Source organism: Tyto alba, unplaced genomic scaffold (genome assembly GCF_018691265.1).
Source record: "Tyto alba isolate M040663 unplaced genomic scaffold, T.alba_DEE_v4.0 Super-Scaffold_34, whole genome shotgun sequence".
Classification (NCBI taxonomy): Eukaryota; Metazoa; Chordata; class Aves; order Strigiformes; family Tytonidae; genus Tyto; species Tyto alba.
The window spans coordinates 6,635,390-6,652,535 of NW_024881309.1; the positions used below are offsets into that span (position 1 = coordinate 6,635,390).

The following is a 17,146-nucleotide window of genomic DNA, read 5'->3' on the forward strand; positions in this document are numbered from 1 at the left end:
AGTTTTCCTGTCCAAAGTACAAATTACGATCTATTACACTTCCTCTGATCACACTTAGAAAATTTGGACACAGTAGAATCCTAAATGCTTATTAGTCATTTCTATCTTATAAGATGCAAGTTAAGCAAGTCACTGACCTCAAATTGCCACTCTGTATTGACACATTTCATCCATCACAAGAGAACTTCCATGCAAACTGGGTCTTACCTTATCCTTTTCATGTGGGAGGAGACACACTGGAGGGAGACAGGAAAGAGACTCAAAACTCTCCTTCCCATCATTAGTGGTTGCTTTAGTGTTGAGTTGGTACAGAGGTCCATCTTTAAGGAGCCTACCATGGCCAACAGCACGTTTGACAGCTAATCGTAATTGCTGGTGAAAAACAGAGGCAGCGCTACCTCCAAATAACGCAGATACATCTTTCTGACCTTTCAGAAAGCGTTCGATGTTCTTCAAGGATGAGCCACTAGACTCAGCCAAGCCCTCAATCGCCCGTTTGATAAGTTTATTCCAGTCCACATTTGGTTTACTGTCCAACTTGCCATGGTTCCGAGGCTTCGGAAGTGCTATTCTCCCAGGATTATCGGGATCCTTGTAGGAGTTGAGACCTTTGTTGGAGACTTTTAAAATAGTTCCATCTTTAACACTCAACTCTAACTGTTCCAGAACAGTTTTGCGGTCCAAACCGTGTGAAGACGACACTGCATTGCATATCCTCTCCTCTGAAGGACGTTGTTTTTGCTTCTTTACCTTTTTGATTGCCTCCAAAATCCACTCTGTATACAGCGGGTTGGCGAGTTTTACCATGGTGAAGGATTCTGTATATCCATAGAGTCGTTATCCTTTATCCCGAAGCTGAACAAGTTTCACACAATGAGAAAACAGATTCTCGAATGATGAGAACCAGCTAACCATAGCATACACGTTTTCTGTTATGAATTACTCCTCCTTTCTCAAACATTATTTGTTTTCACACTGAAGAGAAGAAAGCAAAACAATTAGAAATTTCCTCATTCTTTCCAATAAATCCCATAACAGCTTTTGAGAAAATTTTTCCACAAAGTTATAAAGATTTCAGCCGTATCTCACCTCAGTTTCTGGTCTGCACACTCACAATCAGAAGAACTGTAACATTAGACCTGGAAGAACACAAGAAGAAAGACATTTCCAAAGAACAGTCAGAAAAAAAAGAAAAAAATTAGCAGCCAACATTAATTAATTAGACACATAGCTGAGTTTTAATCCATCATGACAGTTCTGAAACACTGAAGTAATACTTAAGGTTTCATCTTCACTAATAACAAAAGCATGCTTTAATGCTGAAATAACACCATACAACCTAGAGAAAAAAAGTGTGCCCTTTTAATTTCAATCCATGAGTCACTATGAATTCTATATCAAGTTTTATATCATTACTGAGCACAACCTAAATTAATATTTGGGGGGAAAAAACCCGCCACAACAAAGACCTTAAAAAAAGCAGCATCTCTCTCCATTTTTTTTCACATGGAAGACACTGCCTGAAACTTCAACAGAAAGCAGTAGGAATAGACAACAGTCTTGAGCAAACAGCAAGAAACTTTCAGAGCTCTTCCAGAAGCATAATCATAGGTCTGATTCCCTCCTGCTAAGAAAAACTATGACAGTTGTTCCATCAAGAAAAAAGTGAAGAAACGCAGCTGGAGATTGTAATTAAATGTTTCATTTTCAGATACCATAGAAAAGAAGAATACAACACTATAATATTCAGTACAGATGGAGCACACTGAAAACACTTGAGGACAAAGTAACAGGTGACCATACACAATGAAGAAGAATGATTATGACACTGCTAATTAAAGATGTAGATGGAAGGGTATGAGGCTTTACTTCACAGCCTTTATTTGTCTTTAGCAAATACTTTTTCTAAATGTGATAACAGTATGTTGTACTTAAGTTCTACTGCACAAGTGCACTAACCGGGAAGGATTTATAAACTGTTTGTAAATATAAAGGAATAACGATTTTCTGCAAGGAAAGTTTTAGTCATGAGCTAGTCACAAACACAGTTTTCCCATTCTACTTTCAAGTGCTGAAGAATTTATAAACACACAGAACACATTTGCATATAGACATCAGACTCAATTTCACAGCTCCGTACAGCCAGTACTGGAAAGATTCAGAACTACTGTTTAGACCAGAAAGGATGCAGCCACTTGCTTATAGTTCTTTTACCCCGTGAATAACAGATGTAAAGGGAAATGTGGTCCCCGAGCCCTGCCCACCTGGAGAAGTGAAGCTGTGCTCCCTGGGTGCCCCAGCATGCTAAGATTCTGGGGCCAAGGAGGACGCAGTGCTCTGTCCCCATCAGAGCTCCGTGCGCAAGACGTTACGTAACCGCCCGGCCAGGCTGGGGCGATACCGGGACGGTCCCAACGCCGGGTCGGTCACTCGCTCGCTATCTGCGTGACAAGCGGCCCCTGCACCTGCTACCGCTCGTCCCCATCCCTATCCCGGGCAGGCCCCGCACACGGCGCCCCGACGGGCGCACTGCCTCAGTCGGGGGACTCGCACCAGCAGAACCAGGAGAAACAAGGCGCAGGCCGCAGCCCCAACAGCCAGCCGGGCCCCACACCGCTCTTCGACCCCCCAGAGACGGGCAGTGCAGCGCGGCTCCTCGTACCGGTTCGGCCGGGCCCGCGCCCGCCTCAGCCGCGCTCTCCCGCCCCAGAGGCGGAGAGGAGCTCAGCCTGTGACCCCCCCGGCCCGCTCCGCTCGCCTCATCCGCGCCGTGCCGCGGCCACCGCCTCCCCAGGGTGTAGGCCCGGCGGGCCCCAGGGGAGCGGGCGGCCAGGTCCGGGCCTGGCACAGAGCGGCGGCGGGGCCGGAACAGGCCGCGAGCCTGGAGCGCCCAGCGGGCCTTCCCCTTTCTCAGACCGCGGATCCCGCCAGCCGCCTGTCCCCGAGTTCCTCGGCACCGGGCGCCCGAGGTGGGGTGGTCCCGCTAGCGCTACTTACCGAGGCCTACGAGAGACGGAACCCGAGAGGCAAAGGCCGGACGGCGGCGAAGCCCGAAACTGACACGGCGGCCATCTTGGGTCCGGAGCTCTGCGGCGGGGGGAGGGGGCGTGGGAGGGGAACAGCCCGCGGCGGGCGGGGGCGCGCGCAGGGAACAGCGTGGCGGGGCGGGAGCGGCCGCCGCCGGGAAGCGCAGCGGGGCCGGGGCGTGCGGCCGCTCGGGGCTCGGCGGGAGGCGGGCCGGCCCCTGGGGCGGATCCTCGGGGGGCGGCCCCTGGGGCAAGCGGGCCGCTGCCCCGGGAGCCGCGGCCGGGGGCGCCATGGGGGCAGAGCGCGCGGGGCCGGGCCGGGCGGGGCCGGGCCGGGCCGGGCCGGGCCGGGCCGGGGGGGCGGCGGCGGCGGCCGTCGGTGAGGGCTGACTGGAAACTGCGCCTCGGCCGGAGCCGCGAGGAGCCCTCCGCGGTTTTCCGCGCTCCGAAACCGCGCGGCGGCCGGCGAGGGTATGGCTGCCGGCTGCTGCGGCCGCCGGGAATCGGGCGGGAACGGCTGGGCGGCGGGAGGGCTTGGGCTAGCGGCCGTGCTCTGGTGGTAGGTGGTTATCACCTCTAAGGTAGGGAATCCACCTCTTACGCTTAATTAAGCTTGCTCGCGCTTGGAACAGTGACTGGGGTTTTCTGACTTAAGGGTACCGAAGTGATGTAGAATTCTGAAATAATGATACCATTTAGCTTGGGGAGCAGTTACGCCTGTACCTCTCAGCTGCGTGCGTTTAAAGACTGGTCTACCCTTCGGCATCTTCATGATGTAATTTATGTAACTTTCTGACATCTTTGATACATATTAGTTTGTAGTGTGAAAGTATGCTGCCAGAGCATTAGCTGTTCTATATGGAAATAACTTGGGAGCTATCTAGGTGCTTTGGTCTTGGCGCCGCAGAGCTGACAGTTTGTCACTGAAATCAAAAAGGGTCTGTCCGAGAACTGAAGTCCATCCTTGGCTAATTTATAGAACAACGTGGCTCTCTTCTGCTCTGTGGAGGTATAAGGTTGGACTAGCATGTGCTACAAGTTGTCAGAAATGATCAAAGAGCAAATTCTCATTTTACAGTATTTTCTTCTAGGTTATATTTGATTAGTCTCAACTTGATTGAGACTCGTTTTGTTATCCATCCTGAATGGCTATGTGCTGCATGCAATTCTTCAACCTTTTCTAACTTATGTGTCAGTTTGCTAGTTGTGTGTACACATAACAAAGTAGGTATTTTTCACCATTGCCTTAAAGGACAACTAGTGTGTAAAGTTTCACGTGAGTTTCCCTTTTTTGAAAAGGAAAAATAAAATTTTAAGAAAGGTTGTGGAAACAGAGTTGATAAAGCAAACTTGTGATGTTTTCTGAATGGCTTTGTTTAGCCTTTGTCTCGAGGTGAGAAATTTCTCTTTTGAGCAAGAGGAACTCTTTTGATGTTTTAACAGAACAGTTTTTTCATTGCGAAAGTTAAATCTTCTCAGAGAGTTACTTACTACATGCCAGTGGGTTTTGAGATGCTATTGTACATGGTACTGTACAAACAGTTCTGTTTCTGCCAGGTAGACTGTAGAGGTCTGGCCTTATCTTGTCCGAGTTAGATTCTCCCTACAAATGAATCTCTTCTCCCTTCTGTTCCTGTGTCTTCAAAATTTGTGTGGTTCTACATTGCATGACTTACAGTGCCTTAAATTATAAGGCTGTAGTGCTATATTCAGAAAAGCTAATGGAGGTAAAAATGTAATTTCCAGATAAGACAGTAAAGCACAACTAAGGATTCATTACGTAACAGTGAAATCCGCCTGTGTTCCTACAACACAAAGTATCAGTCTGTAGACTATATTCTGTTTTAAAAATGGCAGTAGTTTATTTTAGCACCCTTGCAAAATTAATTGGTTTTGTTGACTTATAAATTTTAAAATGGCCTGTTTTCTTCTACTCTCTTTTTCATTTTCACAGCACAGGCTAACAGTTAAATCATCAGAAATCCTGCATATGGCAAACTGCAGATGGTAAGGAATTGCTTTATCATAAAGACAGTGCATGGTTTGCCAACAGCATTTTGTAACACTGCTCTTTGTGCTTAAGTTTCTCTGGGGGTTCATGTCCTGCAACTGAAGTATAGTACCCTTCAGTGAGCACCTTTCAGGCTGTCAGTAAATTAAAATGAAATTCTGTTCTGGCAGCATCTTCTGCCATGTTCTCCTTTTAGGTTCCAGTTTATATAAGCTCCCGAGCCACTGTGGAGGCTAACTTTCAGAACAAAACATGATCTTTGTGCTAACAATTTGGAAGCAGCCAGACTGCATTTCTACAGCAGTAAATGGTGGTGTAACAGCAGATTACAGGTGCCAGCAAGATAGTTTAATAAACCTTTGTGATTTTAAAGCAGAAATATATTTCCCCTTTTCCCTCAGCAAGCTTTTCCTTTGGTATGCAGAAATAATTAATTACCCTATCATTGCTTTTGTAATGGCACCGATGTTCTTGATGGCTAAGGAAACTGAAGTAACTGTAGGAAAAATGTGGAAGTGACAACATCATGAACTGTGTGAAATACTAACAATTTTGATGATGGGTGCAAGCGGTCAGAGGGAAATGGCAGTTTTTAACAAATGTATAATAAAGTCAAAACTGAATTGCATTTCATGACACAAAAAAGAAATTACTGTATTGGGAAGACATATCCTGTGACTGATTTTAAGGTCCAGGTTAAAACCAGAAAGGTTTGAGTTTCTCAGAGAACCAAATGTATAAAGGCATCATGTTGCTGGTCAATTTAACTGTGTGCTGCTGCTTTCTGTTGGTGATACCTATAGGACTCCCATTAATACAGTCTCCAGGAGCCTCGCTGACTGCTACAATAATCTTTACAATACCTTTGTGTTAAAAGTGCTCATATTAAAATCATAAATAATTATTTTAAATTCAGAAATGCTGCAATTAAGTGACGTTATTACCCCCATTGTTGCTCTCAAATGTGTAATTCATTACTGTAATTTTAGTTATACATTTAAAAAACATTATTTGATGTTTAAAAGTGAATTTGGTACAAACCATGACTGTGAAAGAAAAATTAATATATAGGTCATTTCTCCTTCATTATTTTCTGCTATAGGAAAAAGCTCATCTAGTGCATATTGAATTACCTAATACTTTAAATAAGCATATCCTTATTTAAAGTATTAATACTATAGTACTAAAAGGTAACGTCAGGGTAAATAAACTGACCTCTGCTCCATTTCCTGGGAAAAATAGTTACAACGTATCAATAGAAAATAAGATCTAATATAAACTTTGAACTGTGCAGTTTTTTGCATTCTGACATAACCAGTCTATTCAGCGTACTTATCGTCCAGACTTAGTGATATCACTGTGCAAGAGATTTGCCCACAATCATGAAGCATAGTCAGGTGCTTATGCAGCAGTCCTAACCAGTAAGCAGTCACCTTCCTTCTCATGTAATAAAGGTTGTATGCTTAGACAGCTTATTTAACGGGTTGGAAAGGGCTTTTTTGTTGTTCTTGTATTAATGTTTCTTCCCAGCAGAGTAGTAAAACTGGAAGATTATTTGTAATGGCATCTGCCTGACTTGGAAGTCCAGAGACCTGCTATATGAACGTGAAACACCTGTTCTGATTATGTAAAGGAATCACTTGGCATAGAGTTTAGATGCATTTTGCATGACAGTTGTCATTTTCATGCCAGCTGGATTGCGCTTTCAGTAGCGTTATAACTGTGGTGAATAAACTGGCAAAATAATACAGTGAAAAACATTTGACTAGCTACTCCTCACTGTAGAAACTGGGTTACTTAACACATTTTATAGACTATACCAAGATGTCTACCCTAAAAAAGGGTACTCTTTACAAAAAAAAAATATAAACAGGCATCGTTTTTAACGCTGCGGGCTCTGCGATCCGCAACGTGGAGTGCATTTCTGACCATCCCATCTAGAAAGCCTGGGCCAGCACCTCAGGTCGGGGAGAAGGGGGACGCGCAGCAGCCTCCGTGCGTGCGAGCCTGAGGCGCGAACTCCGCTGAGCGGTCAGAAGCGGGTGAAGGCGTGGCGCGGGGAGCGCGGGGCGCGGGCGGCGTGGCGCGGGGAGCGCGCCGAAGCTCGCGCCGAAGCTCGCGCCGCAGCTGCGGCAAGGGCGGGCCCCGCGGCGCCCCCTGCCGGGCCGCGGCTGCTGACGCGTGCTGCCTGTGGGCGGGGGAGGGGAGAGGGAGGGGCGAGCTCGGGGGCGCGGTCCGTCCCTTCCGGGGGAGGTGGGGCCTCAGGTTGTCGGGCAGGCTGCTGCCCCAATCGAAGCCGAGCGCAGCGTGGCGTTCTGCTGCGTCATCCGCACGCCTCTCCTCGGCCTATCGGGCGTGGTTTGTTAGCGGGTCACCCAATCGGAGCGCTCGCTGCCAAGCCCCACCCGCAGAGGTGAAGGGGAGTTTCTCGCGCGCCAATCCGCGCGCCCAGGGGTGCAGCGCGGGGCGGCAAGGCCGCGGGGGCGGGGCCTGTGAGGCGGCGCGGGCGCGGAGCAGAGGCCTTTCCCCGGCTCCCGTTGCGGAACGTCTCTGCCGTGAGGCCCGCCCGCCGCAGTCATGATCCACAGCCTGTTCCTCATCAATGCCTCGGGGGACATCTTCCTGGAGAAGCACTGGAAGAGTGTCGTCAGCCGTTCCGTCTGTGACTACTTCTTCGAGGCGCAGGAGAGGGCCTCGGAGGCGGAGAACGTGCCGCCGGTGATCCCCACGCCGCACCACTACCTCCTCAGCGTCTACCGCCACAAGATTTTCTTCGTGGCCGTTATCCAGAGCGAGGTGCCGCCTCTTTTCGTCATTGAGTTCCTGCACCGCGTCGTCGATACCTTCCAGGTACGGCTCGCGGGCCGGGCTGGGGCGGGGCGAGCGCTGCGCGGTCTCTGCCTCTGCTTTAGATGAAAGGTTAGCTGATGTGTGCCGAGGAGATGAGAAGAGGAAGGGCCCCAGGTCTCTGCCGTGCTGTAGCGGAGAACGGGGCGCGGGGGGGAGGACAGGGAGCCTTCGAGTTAGCAGCAGTTAGTTTTATCGGTTTCCTATCTCTTAATTCTTATTCTGCACCTGCGGGGATCTAGAGCAGGTCTCGAGGGCTTGCGGGGGTGAGGCATGTACTGCCTATGATGACGATGGATTCAAGCTCAGCCTGTGCTCACAGGGCGGACCTTTCAGCAATCAAGATGTATATTTCTGGTTTGCAGCCTTTTCTGTTCTAGGAGATGTGAACTAAGACCAAACTGGCCTTGTTTTCACAAGGAGTTTTTGCAATTCATAGCCATGTGCTTTAGTCAATTAGTGACAACCCACCTATTCGCATACATCTAGTGATATTTCCTTGAGGTGTGTTTGCTTCCTAAAGGAGTGAGTCACAGGAGTTACCCCAGAGCAGCCATATTCCCTCTGTGCTGTGGCTGACGTGACTGCCACTCAGTTTGGGGGAATAGTGGTCTGTCTTCTGCCTGCCAACTGCAGCTTTGTGTAGTGTCTGTATTTGAAATGTCTCGTGACCAGCAACCTACCAGAATACAGGAAATGTGGGTGCTTGGTCAAACAAGTGTCATGTGAGCTTTTGCTTCCAGGTGCCAATTAGAACCAGAGGGTAGGCTGAATTATGTTTCACTGAGTTCGGGGAGAGGATTGGCTGTTCAGGCCAAAAATGTATTATGTCATTTTCTTAGGTCTTGTTCTTTGTGAGGGGACAAGGCATGACTGGTTTGGCTGTATGTTAAAATCTGGTGTATCTGAAAAAGAAATAGTATTTGTAGTGCAGGACTAGGAATTCTCTAGCGTCACAGTTCATGTATACTCATACTGTGTGCAGAATTCCTGGTATCTCTAATTGCTGTAAGTAACTTGAGGCTCAGATTTGTGTTTGCATGTGCTTGCTGTCTCTCCAGAAAGATGTATGAAGACCCCTTAGAATAAAACTATGAGTAAATTTAACGTTCAGCTTCTTAAATTGCTGAGTTATTTGGACTGCTTCCTATAACATATGCTGAATCTTGAAAGATCTTAGTTTTCTATACCTACATTGTCACAGATTTACAATTTGACTTGCTATATGTTTACTGCAAACTTTAATATTGCTCATTACTGTTTTGAAGTAGGATCTGAAGAAACAGTAGAGGAATCAAGCTGGGGAATAAATTGGTCTGTGGATCTTTTACAATTCATGTTCTAAGGTTCTGCTTTATACAACTCTTAAACTTTGAGGAAGGAGGGGTTTCTTACATGGATAGAGTTATTTTTCAGACTTTTCAGAATACTGGACTTCTGCTATTAGTCTAACACATTTTAAGATGTGTAAGCAGTCTATATACCCCAGGCGGTATCAGAATGATAAAACACAGATAGCGTGTTAGATGGACTTCAGAAATGTTCTCCTATAAACCAGACACGGACTTAGGTAGAATATGCAGTGGGTTTGAAGCTGTGCTTTCCCTGTATTCCACATCAAAATAAAATATAAAAAAATATTTACGGAATTGAAGTTGTTAATTCTGTTATTGATTATATGTATGCAGGCATTATAACAAAAGTAAATCAAAAGCTTTGATGAGGAGAGGTTGAATTCCTTAAACAGCAGTGCTGCACAGTTAAAATATTGAGAGTACTGTAGGTAAAGAGTAGGGCAGCAGAGGAAGGATATATAATACTGGAGTATAATGAAAGGTATCACTGCAATAAGTCAGTAGTGGCCCCAGGAAGTAAGTTTTTCTTATTACTATTGCTGCTTAATTGGTTGCAACTGAGCTCCTTTCAAATGCTAATTTAAAAAAAAAAAAAAACCAAACCTCTTAGCTATCTAAGGGAATCTTGTTATATAGAAAGGAAATAAGAGCATGTGATGATGCAGTGATTTGCTAGCCTTTTGGGGCAGTGGCAGAGGTATGCTCAGAGTTGTGCAAGTCTGTTGGAGTGGTCAGTCTGTGCTTGTACTAATACATGGAGTTTCAGTGTTCTTTCACCTCCTCCAAGAGGCTTGATTTATTTCTGTGTGGGAGGACACAGAGCTGAATGATCACTGACTCTCTTGCACAGATTGTTGAGTAATTATTTCTTTTGTGCAGGATTATTTTGGTGTCTGTTCAGAGGTGATGATCAAGGACAATGTTGTGGTGGTTTATGAGGTGCTGGAGGAGATGCTGGACAATGGCTTTCCATTGGCAACAGAGTCTAATATTCTTAAGGAACTGATAAAACCTCCCACTATCCTGCGAACAGTTGTCAACACCATCACAGGTACAGGGAAACAAACTGGGGAGTCTGTGTGGAAATATTCCTGCATAAGTAAATTAGGACATGGGTGAAAAAAAATTTGTGTTGTCCCATACCATTCTAAACCCCAGCAGAGATATATTTAGGGAGTCCTGTGTTTAGTGCTTTGCTGTAAGGTTCCTTCCAGTACCAGCTGTACTTTTGTTTGTTTGCTGGTGAGTTTTGGGGTTTTGTTTGTTTTTGTTGTGGTTTTGATTTTTTTTATTCTATTTCGGTTTGGTTTTGTTAACCAAACTAGTCAGATTACATTTCCAGTTACAGCCATGACATGACTTCCTGGATGAGTTAGTTTGGCATGGAGTTTCTGTTGGGGTGTTTTTTTTGTTTTGTTTTTCAGTTACACTTCCCCATGACTTACTGTGGTATGTTTTAGAGTTGGATATAAGAGAGATATAAATTGTCTAATACAAACAGTGAGTCTGGAAGAGTAATTTCTCTTCTACAAAGAGACAGAGGTTCTTGGGGATTAATTACCATTAAGTTGTACGAAGCCAAGGACTTGTTCTGGAGCATTGTCTAACTTTTGTGGTTGTTGTGATTTGCCTTTCTTTTTCCAGGAAGCACTAATGTGGGTGACCAGCTTCCTACCGGACAGCTATCAGTGGTGCCTTGGAGACGTACTGGTGTAAAATATACCAACAATGAGGCCTATTTTGATGTCATTGAGGAGATAGATGCAATCATTGACAAATCGGGTATGGAAGTTACTTCTGGCTAAGATGAGGGTAACTTGTCCTTATAGTGCCTGAAGAGAGATTCAGGTTTTCAAAGAGGAACCCCCTCATCTAAATGTGGGAGCTTTATTCCTATTCTTACTCTGGAATGTTGACAACCTGTAGATGCTATATCACTCAGTAATTTTACCAAGGTTTTCACTTGTCCTTGTTCCTAAGGTGTTGTAAGTAATTCTATATTGGGAGGATAGAAGATGAGTGAAAATTGTGCGTAGCACTGTCTCCTTAGGTTTTGTGCATCTTAGTCTTGTAAGAACTGGGAGCTATTGTCATTGGCCATGAGAATGGACGTTGCTGGTGTCAGTGGTTCTTATTTGTATGCATTTTCTCTGGAAGTTGTTGGGAATGAGAAAAACGTTGAGCAGGCACATGATGAGCCATGACATTTCATAAAGATAATAAATTTCTTTCTTCCCCATTGATAGTTTTTCCACATTGGAATTTCATTGATCAGGTTCACATAACCTCCTGTGACTTTTTTTTTTTTGTTGTTGCAGGTTCCACAATTACTGCTGAAATCCAAGGGGTGATTGATGCTTGCGTCAAGCTGACTGGGATGCCAGACCTTACCCTCTCCTTTATGGTAAAGCTTAAGGATGTATCTTTACTTAAGTATTTTGAAAAGGGCTTCCCAGCCCTGCTACTAAGATCTTAGTCTCACATTGATGGATTAGAGTAGATCAGAACCTGGGTATGCCAAACAAAAAGAGAAAGAACTGACAATAGAAACTCACAGTAAACTTCAGCAACTTTGAGCATAAAGGTTTTATTTTCAGATTCTTTGTTAAAAGTACTGTTAGTATGTGTTGTGACCAAGTTTCTGAGATACAGTGGCGCTTTAGGCAGATATCCCAAAGGACCATCTTTTTTATGAGTATGCATCAACGTAATTATATGACATTACTGGATTCTCTAAAATAGGATAGAGGCTATTGAGTACTGCTATTGCACAGATGTAACAACATCAAAGAGCTTAACATGTCCTCATGTAGATACCTTCAAGTGGGCAGAGTGCATCGAATGGTAAGCCTTCCACACGTAGAAGATTGAGAAGAAGAGGAGGTTATTTTAAGTAGTATTGCCTTCACTAACCTTGTGACTTTCTTTTCCTTCAGAATCCTCGGTTATTGGATGATGTCAGCTTTCATCCGTGTGTGCGTTTTAAGCGCTGGGAGTCAGAAAGAATACTCTCCTTCATTCCACCTGATGGAAACTTTCGCTTGCTCTCCTATCATGTCAGTGCTCAGAAGTAGGTCATGAATGTAGTGCTGTGAATTATGAAATTTTGATCTTCCTGGCTTAGGGGGTGGTAGGAGGGGGGCAAGAAAAAAAAATAATTTGCTTTTAAAGATCAAGTGGCATGTTATGCCAAATGAAGTAGAGGTGCTTGGTGACTTGCACTTTACTTTTTTAAAACACATGTTTTCTCTTTGTTTGGAGCAGTGATTCTGTAATTTCTTTTTGATCAGCCAGCATTTTTCAAAGACTAGTAGCAGATGAACAAACTAGAGAGGGAAAGAATTAGGCAGTATAAAGTAATCAAGCTGTTGTTTTCCTATGTTTATAAAAAACTTTCAGAATCAAACAAGATGAGTTGGAAATCTTGTTGTTGACATCTCTCTTAATAGATCTACAGGTTCTTGTCCACTATTTGCTCTCTTTTCTAGAATCAGGTTACCAAGTACTAACTGCGGTTAGAGATGTTAAAGCATTTTGTTAGAGTTTGTCAGACTTATCTCAAGTATGTGAAAAGGAGTGGGAAATCCAACTGCAAGCACAAAAACGAAGTTCAAGTGCTGCTGCACTTCCTGGAACTATTTACCAGCTTGGTTGTGACATGCAAAGACATTCCTTATCCTTTGCTCAAGTCTCCTGTTATACTGGATATAGTTACCTGTCCTGTAGAGAGGTAGAAAACTAAGATATGGCAAGCTTGACTGAAAAAAAAAGAAAAAAGTATAATTAAGACTTAAGAACAGGACTCTGACTTTGCTTTTGGATCAAACAAATGAGCATAGGATTTTTCTTCTCTTTTAAGGAGATTGGTTTCCAATGTTTTCAGTGTAGAAGGCAAGAACTGCATCAGGAAAAGCAAAGGTGAAGGCAAGAGATTGACAAGGACTTTCTGTTCACGTCTTCTTTCTAGCCTTGTGGCAATTCCTGTCTACGTTAAACACAACATCAGTTTTCGTGATAGCAGTTCACTGGGACGTTTTGAGATCACAGTGGGGCCAAAGCAGACTATGGGGAAGACTGTAGAGGGAGTGATGGTCACTAGCCAGATGCCAAAAGGTGTCTTAAATATGACCCTCACACCCTCTCAAGGAACACATATCTTCGATCCAGTTACAAAGGTGAGAGGAAAGAGAGAAATTTTTTTTTTATTATTCTTTTTTACCTTTGAGCAAATGAAGTGGAGCTGTTCATGCTTACATGAACATTTCCTTGAACAGTGCTTTTCTGAAGGCAGTATCTTTTCTTGGAGTGAGAACTTTTTCTGGACTATTGCATATTAGAAGTTGTCTTAATCCCCACAGCAAATAGCTCAGTGTCTGAGTGGATTGTAGTTCTGGTTGCTTGGTGTGTGCAGAAAATTCAAGAACTGGTATCGTATGATAAGGCATTAGTCTGATGGATGCTTTACAGACTTCTGCATATCAAGTTATCATGCCTAGTACTGCATGTTAGACTTGGTCCTTTGCAAACTCTGAGGATTTTGATTGGTTAGTGGGTTTTTATTTTAGTTGGGGTGTTCTGGTTTTGTTATTTGATTCTTCCCCTTCCCCCAGCATTGGTGTGGTTTTGTTTGTGTTTTGGTTTTTTTTTTTTTTTCCTTACTGCAAACTTAAATTTGATGGTTTACCCACAGTAGAGCCTCAACCAACACTGCTTCAGGCACTTGGAAAGGGGGCAGTTCAGCATTATTTTTGTCACTGTTACACATAGGAAATGGAGCCTGTGGCATAAGTAGTGCAAATACCATTCATGGTAGGCTTTTGGGGAACCTCATGGAAAGAGAGAGGGGGAGAACAAAGGTCTGAGGCAGCTGCTCCTTAAGCCTGTACCGTGTCTGTTCAATATGAAAGGCAAGATACTAAGACAAAGACCTTTTCCATAAAGAAACATTAAAAGCTGTCATTGGAAGGAGACTCTTCTTTAGAGACTGTTACAGCATTTCTGTTTCACTGTTGCATTTTCTGTTCCTTGAAGTTGCTGTCATGGGATGTGGGGAAAATAAACCCCCAGAAGCTTCCAAGCCTGAAGGGGAGTGTGAGTCTGCAAGCTGGGACATCAAAACCAGACGAAAACCCCACCATTAACCTGCAGTTTAAAATTCAGCAGCTGGCTATATCTGGTAAGTGACTGTCAGGTAAGGAAGCTGAATGTTCCCTGCTGTGTCAGTGCTCGCTCTGCACATAGCTGAGATAACTCTGTAGGCCTTATGAAGTACATTATATCTGAAACATGTCCTTTAAGTAAAAAAAATTGTGTGCTTTGACTACAGATATGTGGATTTATTCTCTCTGATGCTCTGTAAAACAGCCTACCTACATTTCCTTGCATTTCATGCTTACAGACCTATAAGGAATTTTAGGGAATGGATGTGTTTGTAAAGAATGATTCTGACCATTAATAGCTGTCAGCTTTTCTCTGTTCTTACTGCTTGCTAAAACTTTCCCTATGCTTCCTGCACCGCTAGTAAGATCTTCTGTTCCTTTATTTTTTAAGGCCTGTCTGTTTGTGGCAGCAGTCTTATGCTGTGTTTGTTTGCCTTTAGGACTGAAGGTGAATCGCTTGGACATGTATGGGGAGAAGTACAAGCCCTTCAAGGGGATAAAATACATGACTAAGGCTGGCAAGTTCCAAGTCCGAACCTAGAGGATCCTGATAGTGAGGAAGAGCACTTTCCTGTTTCTCCTGTCCCTGGCTGTTGGATGCAGACTCTTACCCCATCCACCTGTTTAGGGTTGCTCCGTTGCCTGTAATAGCATGAGCAGGAGAGCCAGTGCTTAGGGTGCTGGGGAGCAAGGAAAAGTAAGGTTGACCTGAAACCATCTCATCCCTAAGTGAGTCTGAAGTATTTGGAACAATGGCAGATGGGAGAGGTGTTCAGGTCCCTTGAGATTGAGTGAGCTATGTAAGCTTGTATCACCTTCATTTTGCTGTCTTAAAGGAAATTCTAGGGATTTATTGCCTTTTGTAACTCTTCTTCCTTATATTTTGGTTTACTTTTATCCCTCTGTAGATGATACAAAATTGAATTTCCACAAACTTCAGCTCCAGTGTGATGGTCTGGCTTCTGCCCTTCTCCATCACCGGGTGTCAGGGTGGAGAGCTTGGCAGCAGAGACATCATCTAGCCATTCTTCCTCAAAGGGACTGGAAGAAATGGAAAGGTAGATTGTCCTATCCAGGATGGGAAGTTAAGAACCCTGGGATTGGGGATGGTGCCACAGAGGGAGGAAGGTAAAAAGTGGATGCTTTTTCTAGGTATTTCATAAGCAGTTTTGGTCATCAGGTATCTCGAATCTCTGAAGATAGATTGGAAACCCATCCAAATCTTAGTATGGTATCCTGTGAAGGGCTCACTGTAGCACATGTGATCTCGTAACTGATGGGTGGTGACATCTGAATGTAATTCTGCTTATTTTGTCAGTATTTGAAAGTAGGGATTCTTTTAGTTTCTTTAGGGAGTTAGGGAAAAGACAGAGACAGGAGTATTTTTGTGGAGACACAGGATTCTGATGGAAACTGAAGCTGTGGCTAAATGAAGATGATCACTATCCTAGTAACTTGTTGGAACCTCTTTTTGTCTGTCCCTGCCTATTACAAATGAAGGTGATACTGCTGTCTCCTACTCACTGATGTCTGTGTTTGAGGTAATTGTATCCTCGTACCTTTGTAGTGTTTCTGGCTGTCCTACCTCATTCTGGTTCCTGTACCAATCAGCTGCTGTGCAGGTGGATTCAAGCCTACGCAGGATTTTTCACTGGGACCATCTCTGCTGCAGGAGGTGTTGCTGTATCTGCCCATTTCAGTCTGTGCTGCATCTGTCTGTACAGCATGAATATGAAATCAGAGGCATTTGCACTGTTTTGTGTTGTCTGTAATGTGATCTTTGGCCACTAGATGCCATGTGTTTTCTCTGTGGTAGCAGAACTTGTCCTTAAGCTGCTGTACATGGGACTACAGCATCTGTCAAGTGGCTGTGGAGTCCAGCATGTGCAGTTCATGCTTGTGAACAGAACAAGGTGACCCTAAACAAAGGATAACATACATTCTGGTTTGCATGTAATGGATACTTGCAGTGGATGAGTGGCATCTTGCTTGTGGAATTGCAAATTCCAGTACAACTAATGAATGCCATAGCAGGTGGCCTTATTACTGAGCATGTTGAGTGCAAATATAACCTTCAGCAAGGGTGTCAATAAAATTCATTTTTACATGTCATCTGTGGCATTTCAGAGTGGTTTGTGGGGGTTTTACAAGAAATAAAATTGGTATTTGAGAAGGAAGGTAAATTATGCCAGTTGGATTGTGGGTAGCGGGTGCCTAAGGAAGATAAATGTCTTTATGCAATTGGGATTGTAAGCTTGGGACTAAGTCGCTGTCTACAAAGCTAATTAATTACTTGGTAATTTTTCTTAGTGTTTCCCAAAAGGAGTGCTGAGCTCTTTCCAGAACCTCAGTGAAACAGTCTTTAGGAATGCAGCTGAACCATTTTTGTTTATTAGGTAGGGTTTTGGGTAGCAGGCTAAGGGCTGTGCTTTAATTATGAAGACAATAAATACCTCTTCACCATCCTGCTCTTCAAGAACCGTTAGCGTCTGTTGGCTTTGTATCTTTGTTTTTTTAAAGTATCTTTTCTTTCCTGCTGAAGTGATTCATGTTACTTGATCTTGAAAGGCTTATATGCATAGGGGTGTCTGGACCTTATGACAAGCTTTCTGTATGAGTCTGAGACGGCTGCAAGTTCCTATGGAATGAAAGATGAAGCAGGGCAGAAGGGGGAAGCAGGGAATAACATCAGTGAGAACTTGGTAGATAAAGATGTAAGGAGTTTTGGGGGCAAGTATGAGGTATAGC

The 17,146-nt window shown here is 44.3% G+C and overlaps 2 protein-coding genes across 2 annotated transcripts in view; one reads left to right on the plus strand and one right to left on the minus strand.

Moving 5' to 3' along the window:
- Window positions 1-3,100, minus strand: part of KAT6A (lysine acetyltransferase 6A) — a 47,771-nt gene extending 44,671 nt beyond the window's left edge. Inside the window, exons 1-3 of the mRNA XM_042801462.1 lie at window positions 2,998-3,100; window positions 1,090-1,139; window positions 208-975 (exon numbers count right to left, since the gene is read on the minus strand). Coding sequence (XP_042657396.1) covers window positions 208-807 — 600 coding nt within the window. The 5' untranslated portion in view covers window positions 808-975; window positions 1,090-1,139; window positions 2,998-3,100. The remainder of the gene's footprint in view (window positions 1-207; window positions 976-1,089; window positions 1,140-2,997) is intronic.
- A 4,194-nt stretch (window positions 3,101-7,294) lies between these two features.
- Window positions 7,295-16,510, plus strand: AP3M2 (adaptor related protein complex 3 subunit mu 2). The gene is made up of 8 exons (XM_032997419.2): window positions 7,295-7,887; window positions 10,119-10,290; window positions 10,884-11,021; window positions 11,558-11,643; window positions 12,176-12,309; window positions 13,207-13,414; window positions 14,271-14,415; window positions 14,839-16,510. Exons 1-8 carry the CDS (start codon window positions 7,615-7,617, stop codon window positions 14,937-14,939), a joined length of 1,257 nt encoding a protein of 418 aa, XP_032853310.1. The 5' UTR covers window positions 7,295-7,614; the 3' UTR covers window positions 14,940-16,510.
- The last annotated feature ends 636 nt before the right edge of the window (window positions 16,511-17,146 follow it).